This window comes from Aulonocara stuartgranti, assembly GCF_965226115.1.
Source record: "Aulonocara stuartgranti genome assembly, chromosome: 11".
NCBI lineage: Eukaryota > Metazoa > Chordata > Actinopteri > Cichliformes > Cichlidae > Aulonocara > Aulonocara stuartgranti.
In genome coordinates, this window is record NC_138947.1 from 15,212,313 (window position 1) to 15,226,536 (window position 14,224).

Sequence of the window (14,224 nt, forward strand, 5' to 3'; positions counted from 1 at the left end):
TTTACTGTCCTGGTTATAAAAATAATTGTGATAAATTGGCATCACTTTTCTGTGAGAATAATCTGAGCGCACGTCTCCAGTTGAGCGTTTTGTAAATAAGCTTTAACGTGACTGTTCAGAACTTCATTCAGTTTTTTTAAAGAGCTGCACTGTTTTGAAAATGCAATGCTTCGATTGCAGAAAGTGCAGGCGTGAGTAGCAAACCCACAAAGATCTGGGGTTTGCATCAACCTGCAAATTTCCAGAGTGCAGCTCTCTCTTCAGAGGCCTTCTGGGTTCTGCACTTCTGCATCCTTGAGATCTTTGTTTTTGTTGAAGTGAAGCACGAGAGGATGAAGAAAGATTTTTACTGAACTAAAAGACACAAAATCTGCTCAAAATTAAGGTAAGAGCTCAAGCTTCATTTTCAAATTTAGTTTCATTTGTTTCTTTTTGTTTTATCTTGTAAAATGGATTTAATGTGGCTATCCTTTCTTTTCAAGCTTACTGGCAGAGGCACCAGTTTAAGAGCAAATACAGATGAGTAGTGTTTCAGAACGAGCTGCATAAAAGAGTCCAAGTTAAAACCATTTAAACAAATAATAAGAAAAAAATGTGTCAAACTCTGTTTCCAAGGCTTGATGTGTAGAATAACATTAATTTATGATGTTAAAGACATAAATTCACTCATTTTGAGATGTGAATGTATTTATTGAAATTAAATACAACAATATTAATGACAGAACTAAGAATCAATAATTTAGTTTTTGGTCTCAGTGTGTTGTTTGGAGTAATTGATTAACTTAGTTTTAAGCAAAAAAAACAAAAACTTAAATGTTAAGTGTTCAATATGACACAAATTAATAAAAAAAAAAAGTTATTTTCACTTCTTTGTTACAGGAATCATTGTGATCACATTGTGACAATTGATCCATGAGAGTAGTCTAACTGAGTGTGTGCAGTTGAGCCTGTTTTAAGACAGAACTTTCTTCAGCTTTTTGTAAGAACTGCACTGAGTAGAAAATGCCAGGCCTAGATTGCAGGAAAGTGCAGACCTGAGTAGCAAACCCACAAAGATCTGGGGTTTGCAGTGGTCTTCCGCCTTCTACACTTTTGCATCCTTTAGATCTTATTTTCTTTTTTCTTTTCTTTTTCTTTTTTTTTTCTTTTTTTTCTTCTCATCATTTAGATGAGATCTTATTTTCAGTGAAGTGAAGCACAGAGGAAGAAAAACGATTTTAGCTTCAAAAACTGAACTAAAAGACACAGAATCTGTTCAAAATTAAGGTAAGAGCTCAACCTACATTTTAAAATTTGGTTTTATATTTCAAAATAAATACAAAGGATTTAACATGACCATCCTAGAAACTTTCTGTTTGCTCCGTAATGGAGTTCAAAGTTAGTGCAGAGGGACCAGTTTAAGAGCCAATACAGATGAAAATGTTTTAAGTGTTTCAGAAATTGTTGTTTGTACGGAGTCGAAGTTAAAACTGATTTAATTTGTCAATTTGGACTCACAGATTTAAGTTTGAAACTCCAATGAAAGCACCTTTTTGGTGGCAGCAAATTCTTAATAAGTGTTAATATTCATTTTGACGCTATTTAATTGGACACATAATGATCTCAGTTGAGCTGTTTTTTTAGGAGAATTTATTTAAGTCGGTCCAGAGGAAATAAATTTTTATTTTTCTTCTTAAAAACGTCTCATTTCTGATGAGCAGTCAGGTAAAGTTACAGCAGCTTTACAGGAAACACCTTCACATGAGCTGTTGGTTAGATTAAATTAAAGAGCCACAAGAAATGTTTGACTGTTTTTCACTTTTTAAGTCCAACGCTGAGTTTTATTGTTTTTAACATGCGACACAGAGAGAGGACGGAAACAGAGCGAGGGCTTGGTGGTTTCTCTGTAAAGTGTTCATGTGAAGAAGAATCTCTCTGTGGCTGTGTGTGAAATGAAAGTGTTCACGTTTAATTAGTTTTCTTGTTATGATGTCGTGTTAACAGTAATGTTCATTTGTGTTTTATTTTAAACCCTCAGGTCGACTTTCAGAATGAAGGTGATTGTGTTGTTTGTGTTTGGTGAGTGAATATACTTGTGAAGACAATATTGTGAATAATACTTTAAAATACTGCACACACATGTTGTAGATGGTGTGACCTCATGTTTAATCTAATTAAAAAATAATTTATAATCTGATCTCAGGTTCTTTAATGTCACTACAAGTTTATGACGACATACAGAGAATATTACTGGTTTTGTCTCCATGTAAAGACATTTGTTATATCCTCCTTTAAATACTCATTAATACAAGATGAGTATTTATTTAATTTATTTGCCTTCTTCTCAGTGCTGGGTGCACTCTCTGCAGCAGGGGAAGTTTTCTTTGCAAATGTTGGGGATAAAGTCACATTGAAGTGTGGGGTCAGCAGCTACAGACACACTCTGCAGTGGCATCATATAAATGACCTTCTTTTTACTGTTTATCCGTCAGGCATCACTCGCAAAGGTACTTGAGTATCTCAGAACACTTAACAGTAAAGTATTTGATGATAACATTATATTAGAACATATTTTTATTTTCTGTGTTAGGCAATGTTGAACTTGCACAGAGGTCAGTTGTGAGACAGACGAATCTGGAAATCTCCAGTGTGAGAGAAACAGATGCTGGACGGTTCGAATGTTCGGCAGATTGGACACCTCGATACCATTCACTTGTTGTGTTCTCAGGTAAACAGCAGACCCTGGAAAATATACATTTACAAATAAATGTTCACATTTAATGGACCAGTGATGGGTTTAATAAAAACATCACTGCTGTGAAATGAGGGGAATTTTTTCAATGTGACTAATGGTTCTGTAACTATAATGTATGAGCTTTAACATAAAAGTGTCCTTATTTTCTGTTGTATTTGTTTTCAGTAAACTGCTGCTTAGAGAAAAACCTATGGTGTGTTTCTATGTGGCAGTCTTCTCTGTATAACCAACAAACTTTACAGTCTGGCCTTCAATTGTTTGAAATGCAAAAATAAGAATCAGTTTCTGATGTAATGAATAGTCCAAGCCTGATCCTATCTTCACCAACTACTTCCTGTGATTCTGTCACTGTTAAATTTTTGGTGGTTTTATATCCATAACATTCTGACAAGTGTGTGAAATGGTTATTTGTCTATTAACATGCAGTGTAATATGCCGTTTTGTTTTTTCTTAACTCTTTCTCTCATGTTATAAAGCTGTGCCATGTGTCTAATGACTCCCCTTTCTCTTTCTGATTCTCACTGTATCCTCACCTCCGTCCTTCTCAGTTTCGGTCTCTGTGACTCCCTCTGCTGTTCTCAAACTGTGTGATGAGGCAACGCTCCACTGTGAGGCGAAACATCTGCTAAAAGGTTGTGAAGTGAAGTGGAAGAGCCCAAATGCTGATTCACCTGAATGGCCATCAACAGTTCAACTCAAATCTGTAACAAGCTCACATAATGGGACCTGGGAGTGTATCATCACCTGTGATGGCAAACAACTGAGTAAGAGTATTACCATAAAGGGTAATACACGGGTGCATGGAATGAAGGCCCATGTGTACATATGTGGTCAAAAGAAACAAAGATTTGTGTTTTTGTTCTTCAGAGCCTCCAACTTCAACAACTCCACTATCCACCCGAAAGAACATCACATTATTTGTAACGAGTGTTCAGAAGACAACATGTACAACATGTACAACATGTACAACATGTGCGTCCAGCTTTTGAAAATGTCTGCAAATTTGATCAAAGTGATCCTTTGCTGAATGTGTAACTCATTCTTGTCATTCTCACGTTCTCTTTCTCTGTGTTGCATTCAGGTACTGCCGACGATTGCCCACTGGGACTCTCCTGTTGGATGTGGATTGCAATGGGGGTGTGCTGCCAGTTTGGGATGTTCCTGATAGTTTGTGTCACAGTCTTGTGTAAGTGCATGAGTGGAAGGATGGTATGTGAGGAAAGGCGTTCATCAAGTATTTATGTATAGTGCTGATAGCTGTGGTTACAGATTATGTTGGTCTAACCTCTTCGCCGAATGTGTAACTGATCAGATTCATAGTTTCACTACACCAAGCTCTTACAAAGTCCTGGACATTTCACAACTGGCAAAAGTCTAACTGAGTGTCTCGGATTATCTATTACACTCTTCAGTAAATCAGTAGATGTACAGATGAAGTATTTGTTTTGTTTCCTGGGCTTTGCTGAGTAAAACCGAGAACCACCTGAAATCTCTCAGACATCTGTTCAGGCTTTTCTCCCAAATTACACTTTATTGCCAAAAGTATTTATTCGTCTGCCTCCAAACGCACATGAACTTGAGTGACACCCCATTTTTAATCCACAGGATTTAATATAATGTATCCCCAACTTTTTCAGTTATAACAGCTATAATTCTTCTAGGAAGGCTTTCCACAAAGTTTTGGAGTGTGTTTATGGGAATTCTTGACTGTTCTTCCAGAAGCACAGTTGTGAGATCAAACACTGAGATGAGAAGGCCTGGTTTGCAGTCTCTGCTCTAATTCATCCTAAAGATGTTCTGTTCAAAAGTTCTTCCTCACCACAGTCACTCATCCATGTCTTTATAGACCTTGCTTTGTGCTGTCTTGTAGAGGAACAGGAAGAGGCCATCCTCAAACTGTTCACACAAAGTTGGCAGCATGGAGTTCTCCAAAATGTCTTGGTATGCTGAAGCAGTAACAATTCCTCTTACTGGAGCGACCAAGCTCTACTCCAGAACAACAATCCCACACAATAATCCCCTCTACACCAAACTTTACAGTAAGTCCAATGCAGTCAGACAAGTACCGTTCCCCTGGCAACCTTTAAGCCAGACTCATCCACTGGATTGCCAGATGGAAAAGTATGATTTGTCACTCCACAAATCATCTATCCACTGCTCAAGAGTCCAGTGGTGGCATGCTTTAAACCACTGCATGTGATGTTTTGCATTGTCTTTGTTGATGTGAGGCTTGGATGCAGCTGCTTGGTTGTGTAAAACTCATCCCATGAAGCTCCCTGTGCACTGTTCTTGAGCTAATCGTAAGACCTGAAGTTTGGAGGTCTGTTGCAATTGACTCTGCAGAAAGTTGGAGACTCTGCACACTATGAAGCTCGGCATCCACTGACCCTACCCTGTGATTTTACACAACCTATCACTTTATAGCTGCATTGCTGTCATTCCCGATCGCTTCTACTTTGTTATAATGCCACTAACAGCTGATTGTGGAATATTTAGTAACAACAACATTTCACAACTGGATTTGTAGCAAGATGGCATCCTATCATGGCACCACACTGGAATTCAATGAGCTCCTGAAAGCGACTCGTTGTTTAACAAAAGTTTGTAGAAGAGGTCTGAATGCCTACGTGGCTTATTTTATACGCCTGTGGCCAGAGAAGTGACTAGAACACCTTGTTCTACTGATGTCAGCGCCCTAATGGCAGCCAAACATTAGAGCGACTTTGTTGTAGCTTCACTCTTTGTGCTAACTCTGACTGTTGATTTCCACTGCCATCAGTAGTCACCTTCAGTCCCCTCCTCGACCTGTTAGAGTGAGGAGATAACAACTAATGTGTTTTACAGAAAGAAAACAAAGCACCAAAACAACTTGTTTTCCTTTGGTTTGGAGATCGTGATTTTTCAATGATTCATGTTTTTTTTTAATTTTACTTAAAAAAAAAAAACTTTGTTACTTCTGTTGTGATAAATAAATGTCTTTCTGTCAAGCTGTGTGCTCTTTCAATTTTTGTTTCTGATATTTTTTTCTAGTTTTTGCTCTATATGTTGTCAAAAACAGTGGATAATCTTCATGTTAATTGGTCAGCTAAATAGCTTTTAGGGTTGAGCACATAAGCCCCACTCTCCTGCCATTCTAATCTTGTATTTGTGAGGGGCAGCCAATCAGAAGAAAGTTTTCTCAAGGTGGGTAAAGCTATCTATTAGATAAATATTAACTAAATATTAGATAGTATTACACAAATAAGGCTCACCTGTCAATCTAAGTGGTCAGTTGGTGTGTTTTGGAGACGTTTTAATGGATTGTGTGACTAATATTCTGATATCTAATAACCATCCCAGAGGTTCGTGCTTCAGTTCAGGTGAGTGAAATTCAAGTGTTTTATTAGTTGTCAAAGGAGCTTGCAAAGAAAAGCGTCTGGACTTCTTTAAGTAAGTTCTTTAATAACTAATTAAGTAATTAGTTATTACTTTGAGCATATAGAGCTCAAACACATATCAGTAAGGATGTGTCTTATGTGCGTCATACTGTACAGTTTTTTGGATGCAGCTTTTTAACCAAGTAAGCAGAGAACCAACTGACCACCCTGAAGGTGGTCTAAAAATGATGATGTTTGCCTTTGTTAACACCTGGGGGAGGCTAATGAGGCTTCAGAAGATGGATTTCACAACCATTAATGACATCTGTAACTGAGTTTGTCAGGGTGCATGGCAAGAACGGGACCCAAATGCAGGACCTTCCAGTCCGAGACAGTGTGTTTATTTATAGTGGCAGTTAGTGAGCAATGTGCAACAGTTTCAATAACGTGGTTCCCGAGTCCTGCTCCATGCTTGTGTTCCTGTGACAGACAAACAACTGCAACACTTGATTTCACAGTCGCTCCACTCTCCTAAACCTGGTAAGACAAGAGGGGAAGATCAGTGACGAAATGCTGAACACAATATTTGAACACAAACACAACACAAAAGAATAAAACTGAGTTTAACTCTTTAAATCAGCTCATTTACCTTCATTTTCTTTTATAATGAAAACTATTACTTTCTTACTTCTGCTGTGATGAATAAATATTGGTCTTTTTTCAAACTCTTATGTTCTTAGTCGTATAAAGCGCTTTGAGTGCTCAGACAGAGTAGAAAAGTGCTATATAAGAACCAGTCCATTTACCATTTACCATTTTTTCTATTTTTCCTGTTATGACGCACAGACATGAGTAGCAAACCCACAAAGATCTGGGGTTTGCTACTCACATCTCAATCAAGGAAAATTAGTGAAACTGTGTATAAACAAATTTCCATGATGGAGTCAGTTCAGTAGAGACAAATTTCTATTTTTCTTCTTAAAGACTTCTCATTTCTGATGAGCAGTCAGATAAAGTTACATAAAACTCTGTGTTCTTTCTGTTCTTCCTATTATGACTTCCCTGTTTAGTTCCAAGTTATTTTCACTTCTCTGTTACAGGAATCATTGTGATCACATTGTGATCACATTGTGACATTGTGATCCATGAGCGTAATCCTACTGAGTGTGTGCAGCTGAGCCTTTTTTAAGTCACTCTGCAGAACTTTCTTCAGCTTTTTGTAAGAACTGCACTGAGTAGAAAATGCCAGGCCTAGATTGCAGGAAAATGCAGACCTGAGTAGCAAACCTACAAAGATCTGGGGTTTGCAGTGGCCTACAACTTTGCAGAGTGCAGCTCTGTCTTCAGATGTCTTCCACCTTCTACACTTTTGCATCCTTTAGATCTTATTTTCAGTGAAGTGAAGCACAGAGGAAGAAAAAATATTTTAGCTTCAATAACTGAACTAAAAGACACAGAATCTGTTCAAAATTAAGGTAAGAGCTCAACCTACATTTTAAAATTTGGTTTTATATTTCAAAATAAATACAAAGGATTTAACATGACCATCCTAGAAACTTTCTGTTTGCTCCGTAATGGAGTTCAAAGTTAGTGCAGAGGGACCAGTTTAAGAGCCAATACAGATGAAAATGTTTTAAGTGTTTCAGAAATTGTTGTTTGTACGGAGTCGAAGTTAAAACTGATTTAATTTGTCAATTTGGACTCACAGATTTAAGTTTGAAACTCCAATGAAAGCACCTTTTTGGTGGCAGCAAATTCTTAATAAGTGTTAATATTCATTTTAACGCTATTTAATTGGACACATAATGATCTCAGTTGAGCTGTTTTTTTAGGAGAATTTATTTAAGTCGGTCCAGAGGAAATAAATTTTTATTTTTCTAATTAAAACTTCTCATTTCTGATGAGCAGTCAGATAAAGTTACAGCAGCTTTACAGGAAACACCTTCACATGAGCTGTTGGTGAGATTAAATTAAAGAGCCACAAGAAATGTTTGACTTTCTCAGTGACACTCTTTTTCACTTTTTAAGTGTAACACTGAGTTTTATTGTTTTTAACACAGAGAGAGGACGGAAACAGAGCGAGGGCTTGGTGGTTTCTCTGTAAAGTGTTCATGTGAAGAAGAATCTCTCTGTGGCTGTGTGTGAAATGAAAGTGTTCACGTTTAATTGGTGTTCTTGTTATGATGTCGTGTTAACAGTAATGTTCATTTGTGTTTTATTTTAAACCCTCAGGTCGACTTTCAGAATGAAGGTGATTGTGTTGTTTGTGTTTGGTGAGTGAATATACTTGTGAAGACAATATTGTGAATAATCCTTTAAAATACTGCACACACATGTTGTGTCATGAATCGCTGTGTGGCAGGCAGGCAAGCAGGAGTGGTGGACCCAAAATGCAGAACTCAGACACGGAAGTGAAACTGAAAGCGCAGCTTTATTGCTGGGAAAAACCTCGTACAAACTAAACTCACCAAAAGACAAACAAAAGTCTGAACAGAGGAACCAAGGACTGAAACACTGGAAAAGAAAACTGGAGCAGGAGACTAAACACTAGGCACATAGAAGCAGAACACACAGCTAGTTGAGGGTACAACGCAACACTGACACAGAGAAACACAGGGCTTAAATACACAGACGGTAGTAATCAAGGGATGAGAGACAGGAGGGGAACACACCTGGGAGAAATCACAGCTGACGAGACAGGGGAAATGTAAACTGAGCACACTCACATAAGACACAGACCTTCACAATAAAACAGGAAACTCAGACACAGGGAACCAGACAAGATGCTGAACTGAACAGACAGATTCACAAACAGACGGGGTGACACCATAGACAGACAGAGATACAGACGCAGACTCAGAGGCAGACCGAAGAGAACTCAAACAATAATAATCATCATAATAATAAACTAGAAAATGATAATAATAAACTTAAAGCGCTGGGTCACCGACCCAGGACCATGACATGTTGTAGATGGTGTGTGATCTCATGTTTGATCTAATTGAAAAATCATGTATAAATATGGTTGTAGTGGTGTTTTACTCAGGTTCTCTAACATAAAGAGAGAATATGACTTGTTTTGTCTCCATGCAGAGACATTTCTTGTATCCTCCTTTAAATACACATTAATAAAAGCAGAGTATTTATTAACTGTGATTGTCTTCTTTTCAGTGCTGGGTGCACTCTCTGCTGCAGGTGAAGATTTCTTTGCAAAAGTCGGGGGGAAGGTCACATTGAACTGTGGGGTCAGCAGCTACAGACACACTCTGCAGTGGCATCATGGAACTGACGTTGTGTTTAATGTTGATCAGAGAGGCTTCACTCGCAAAGGTACTTGAGAATCTCAGAATACTTAACAGTTAACATCAGTATATGATGACTAATTATATTAGAGCCTATTTCTATTTTCTGTGTTAGGACTTGTTGAACTTGCACGGAGGTCAGTCGTGAGACAGAACAATCTGGAAATCTCCAGCGTGAGAGAAACAGATACCGGAGAGTTCAAATGTTTGGCAGATGGGACACGTCATGAACATTCACTTTCTCTGTTCTCAGGTAAAAAGCAGACCCTGGAAAATTGCAAATTTTTTTACAAATAAATGTTCACATTTAATGGATCAGTGATGGGTTTAACATATTAGGCCTGTTATGTTTTTGTTTTAAGGATCCTTCCACGTTACACTGATAATCAGATTAATAAAAACATCACTGCTGTGATGCTTTAACAAACTCTGTGCTACAGACATCCTTCCTGCTAAAACTTTGTCCTCTCTGATTCCAAACTGCGACATCAAACAAATAATACAAAGTAATCAAGGCCTGCTCTTTTTTCTTACCAGCTGTATAACTACTTATTACAATTGCTCTACAGTTAAATGTTTATTTATGATATTTTCATATCACCAAAAATGTTCCCATGTGTGAAAGAGTTACCACTTTCCCTTTAATACTTAGTGTAAGATGCTCTCACTGTTTTTCCTCTCATGTTATAAAGCTTTGTCACGTGTGTAATGAGTTTGGATGAAGCACTTTGTTTGTCTCCCTTTCTCTTTGTGATTCTCACTGTATCTGTTGTTGTCCATCTGTTCTCCTTCTCAGTTTTGGTCTCCGTCAAACCCTCTGCTGTTCTCAAGCTGAACGATGAGGCAACGCTCCAGTGTGAGGTTATAGGTCAGCACCATGGTTGTGAAGTAGAGTGGAGGCGTCTAAATACATATTTACCCTCAAATACATCAACAGTTCAACTCAAACCTGTAAAAACCTCACATAATGGTCCCTGGCTGTGTTTCGTCACCTGTGGCAGGAATACGTTTATTGAGCGTCTGGCCATCAAAGTACAAGGTAATACACAGTTACTAGGAATGAAGACCCATGTTTACATATGTGGTCAACGAAGCATAAAGATGTGTGTTTTTGTTCTTCAGAGCCTCCAACTACAACAACTCCACCATCCACCCCGAAGAACGTCACATTTGTAACGAGTGTTTAGAAGACAACATGTGGCTGGCAAAATCCCATCACCACCTCCTCACGGTGCCAGCTGGAAACAACGACCCTCGGGAAGTTGGCTAACGGTGAGGGTCCTCGACGTCAGGTGGAGTGACGCGCCGGTCGATGTAATCCACAGTCACATCCCATGCAATGACGTCTCAAAAAGCTAGGGCGTCCCCCGTCGCAGCCGTTAAAAATATGGAGAATGGCAAAGCGACCGGACCAGACGACATACCAGCCGAAGTCTGGAAGCTGCTCGGGCGCCAAGGCGCCTTAGTCCTCGCCAGCCTGTTCAATAGCATCATCAGAGACGGGACCGTCCCAGCAGCCTGGTCAACCAGCATAACGGTGCCCATCTGGAAAGGGAAAGGCGATGTGGCTGAATGCTCCAACTACCGCCCGATCCGACTCCTAAGCCATACCATGAAGGTTTTCGAACGGATCATCGACGCCAGGATGCGAGAAATCGTCAACTTAACGCCCAACCAATGTGGCTTCATCAGGGGGCGTGGCACGACGGACGCCATCCATGCTGCCCGCCTGCTTTTGGAGAAGCACCGAGAGAAGTCCAAGACCATCCACATGGCCTTCCTCGACTTGGAAAAGGCGTTTGACCGTGTCCCACACGACCTCACCTGGCACTCCCTGCGATCACATGGAGTTCCTGAAGCCTACGTCAACTGGACAAAGCTCCTCTACCGACAAGTCACCAGCGTGGTCAGAAGCCCAGTGGGAACATCGCCGCCCTTTAACATCAATGTGGGCGTCCACCAAGGCTCGGCACTCTCCCCGCTGCTCTTCATCCTTTGCATGGACACTGCGACGGCGGATCTCCAGTCACCCCATCCCTGGACACTTCTCTACGCCGACGATGTCTTCCTGGCCGATGAATCGCGAATAGAACTGCAATACCAAACGCAGCAGTGGAAGACTCGCCTAGCTGACTTCGGCCTGAGGCTCAACACCAACAAGACCGAATACTTAGAGGCTGGCCCCCAGACCGACGGCACGATCAGCGTCGATGGAGAAGATCTGGCGAAAGTACCTCATTTCAAATACCTCGGATCGATGATCAGCAATGACGGCGATATCCTACTAGATGTACGAGCCAGGATCAACGCAGCGTGGATGAAATGGCGCCAAGTCACCGGCGTCCTGTGTGACCGAAGAATGCCCAATCGCCTCGAGTCAAAGATCTACAAGAGTGTAGTGCGCCCCGTCGCCCTCTATGGATCCGAGTGCTGGCCAGCCACCGCAAAGCACGAACAAGCCCTTCACACGATGGAAATGCGGATGCTGCGATGGTGCCTAGGCCTGACACGATGGGACCACGTCATGAACACCGACGTTAGAAAGAGGATGGGAATCGCGCCAATCACAGATAAGATGCAAGAAGCGAGGCTGCGGTGGTACGGACATGTGGTACGGAGCGATGAGAACTCAGTGGTGAGAACAGCACTGCGGCTCAGCCCCCAAGGACGTCGACCTAGAGGCAGACCAAAGCGGAGATGGATGGACCGAATCAAGGACGACGTGAAGAAGATCGAAGCCGATCTGACCGATGCCCTTGACCGACCCAAGTGGAGACGACTTTGCAGAAAAGCGGACCCTGCAACCGAGTGGGAAAAACGCTAGGAGGAAGAAGAAGAAGTTTAGAAGACAACATGTACAACATGTGTGTCCAGCTTTTGAAAAATGTCTGAAAATTGGATCAAAGTGATCCTTTGTTGAATGTGTAACTCATTCTTGTCATTCTCACTTTGTCCAATGATCTGTGTTGCATTCAGGTGTTGCCAACGATTGCCCACTGGGACTCTCCTGTTGGATGTGGATTGCAATGGGGGTGTGCTGTCAGTTTGTTCTCCTGATAGTTTGTGTCATTGTCTTGTGTAAGTGTATGAGAAGAAGGAGGGTATGTGAGGAAAGGCGTTCATCAAATATTTATGTGTAGAGTTGATCGTTGATGATGAAACAAAAAATGGCTTAAGTCTAAATGACTGTCTCAGTTTGAGTATTACACTCTTCAGAAAATTGGTGCAGATGTACAGATAAAATATTTGGTTTATTTCCTGGACCTCGCTGAGTAAAACTAAGAACTGAAATCTACCTGAAGTCAGACATCTGGTCAGGCTTTACTTGCAAATGACTCACTAGTCTACCTTCATACACATATAAACTTGAGTGGCATCTCATTCTTAATCCTTAGGGTTTAATATGATGTAGGACCAACTGTGGCATCTTAAACTCTTATGGGAAGGCTTTCCATAGGTTTGGGAGTGTTTATAGGAGTTGACCATTCTTCCAGAAGCACATTTGTGAGGTCAGACACTGATGTTGGACCTTGCTCGCAGTCTCCACTCTAATTCATCTCAAAGGTGTTCTGTCAGGTTGAGGCCGGGACTCTGTGCAGGCCAGTCACGTTGTTCCAACAGGAACAGGAAGAGACCATCGCCAAACTGTTCCCACAAAGTTGGAAGAATGAAATTGTCCAAAACGTTTTGGTATGCTGAAGCATTAAGAGTTCATTTTACTGGAAATAAGCCGTTAAACCCCAACTCCTGAACAACAGCCCCTCACAATAATCCTCCACCAAACTTTACATTTGGCACAACGCAGGCGGACAAGTAGCATTCCCCTGGCAACCGTCAATTGGATAGTCCAGATGGAGAATCTTGATTCGTCACTCCAGAGAACATGTCTCCACTGCTCCAGTCGTCGTGTGCTTTATGCTGATCTGAAGGTCACATGAAGGTTGGAGGTCTGTGGTAATTGACTCTGCTCTGTGATTTTATGTGGGCTTCCACTTCATGGGTGTGGTGCTGTCATTCCACTTTGGTACCATAACACTAACAGTTGACTGTGGAATATTTAGTCATGTGGAAATTTAGAGATAGAAGTGACCAAAACATCTGAATTTAACGATTTGGATGCTTGAGTGAATATTTTTAGTATAATAACAAGTCCCAAACATTAGAGTAACTTTCCTGAATCTTCTCACTCTTTGTTAACTCTGACTGTTGATTTCCGCTGCCATCATTTGTCACTGGTTTCTCTTCTTTTATTGGATGATTACAGCTTGGTTCACTTCAGCCTTGGTGATTAATGATTCTGTCTATGTCTTGTTTTTTATTTCAAAAAGAAAAGCTTTGTTACTTGATAAATAAATGTTTTTCTGTCAGGCTGTGTGCTTTTTTAGCTTTTTGTTTCAGATTTTTTTCCCACTTTTTCTTCTATATGATGTCAAAGGGAGTGGATAACGTTGATCATGTTGTTAATTTCTCAGGTATATATCTTTAGTTTTGAGCACATAAGCCCCGCCCTCCTGCCTTTCTAATCTTGTATTTGTGAGGGGCAGCCAATCAGAAAGTACTGTGGCCCCGAGAGGCCAAACGGACTGCAACATAAGAAAACATCAGCAATAAGAAAAATGCTGCAAAAGCACACAAAACACAACAGAAATAGGAAAAACGAAAATGGAAATGGAATGTCTGGCCCATTGTTATGGGCCATTCGATCCCTATACAAGCGTTGCAAGAGCTTGGTTCGCATTGCCGGCAATAAGTCGGACTCGTTCCCGGTGGGTGATGGGATTCTGTTCATCATTTTTATGGACAGGATTTCTAGGTGCAGCCAAGTGGCAGAG

The 14,224-nt window shown here is 40.5% G+C and overlaps 2 protein-coding genes across 4 annotated transcripts; both read left to right on the forward strand.

The window, feature by feature from the left end:
• Positions 1-202: 202 nt before the first annotated feature.
• LOC309717315 (uncharacterized protein) lies at positions 203-5,721 on the forward strand. 2 transcript variants are annotated; one of them, XM_082551777.1, is made up of 8 exons: positions 203-385; positions 1,169-1,266; positions 2,018-2,058; positions 2,328-2,486; positions 2,570-2,707; positions 3,283-3,498; positions 3,602-3,706; positions 3,816-5,721. In XM_082551777.1, exons 3-8 carry the CDS (start codon positions 2,031-2,033, stop codon positions 3,980-3,982), a joined length of 813 nt encoding a protein of 270 aa, XP_082407903.1. In that variant the 5' UTR covers positions 203-385; positions 1,169-1,266; positions 2,018-2,030; the 3' UTR covers positions 3,983-5,721. The 2 variants fall into 2 exon arrangements, with proteins under 2 accessions (XP_082407903.1, XP_082407904.1); XM_082551778.1 differs by having other exon boundaries at positions 3,602-3,697.
• A 1,736-nt stretch (positions 5,722-7,457) lies between these two features.
• Positions 7,458-10,591, forward strand: LOC309717317 (cell adhesion molecule 3-like). Of its 2 annotated transcripts, none has more exons than XM_082551784.1 (6): positions 7,458-7,565; positions 8,323-8,363; positions 9,262-9,420; positions 9,508-9,645; positions 10,189-10,431; positions 10,515-10,591. In XM_082551784.1, exons 2-6 carry the CDS (start codon positions 8,336-8,338, stop codon positions 10,577-10,579), a joined length of 633 nt encoding a protein of 210 aa, XP_082407910.1. In that variant the 5' UTR covers positions 7,458-7,565; positions 8,323-8,335; the 3' UTR covers positions 10,580-10,591. The 2 variants fall into 2 exon arrangements, with proteins under 2 accessions (XP_082407910.1, XP_082407909.1); XM_082551783.1 differs by having other exon boundaries at positions 10,494-10,585.
• The last annotated feature ends 3,633 nt before the right edge of the window (positions 10,592-14,224 follow it).

Excerpts from the sequence above, each read along its gene's own strand:
- LOC309717315 (XM_082551777.1), top strand. The coding sequence starts at position 2,031 with ATGAAGGTGATTGTGTTGTTTGTGTTTG. Across the intron at positions 3,499-3,601 it reads CTGTGATGGCAAACAACTGA|AGCCTCCAACTTCAACAACT; the intron begins GTAAGAGTATTA and ends TTTGTTCTTCAG. Across the intron at positions 3,707-3,815 it reads ATGTACAACATGTACAACAT|GTACTGCCGACGATTGCCCA; the intron begins GTGCGTCCAGCT and ends TGTTGCATTCAG.
- LOC309717317 (XM_082551783.1), top strand. The coding sequence starts at position 8,336 with ATGAAGGTGATTGTGTTGTTTGTGTTTG. Across the intron at positions 9,421-9,507 it reads GAGAGGCTTCACTCGCAAAG|GACTTGTTGAACTTGCACGG; the intron begins GTACTTGAGAAT and ends TTTCTGTGTTAG. Across the intron at positions 10,432-10,493 it reads TCTGGCCATCAAAGTACAAG|ATGTGTGTTTTTGTTCTTCA; the intron begins GTAATACACAGT and ends CGAAGCATAAAG.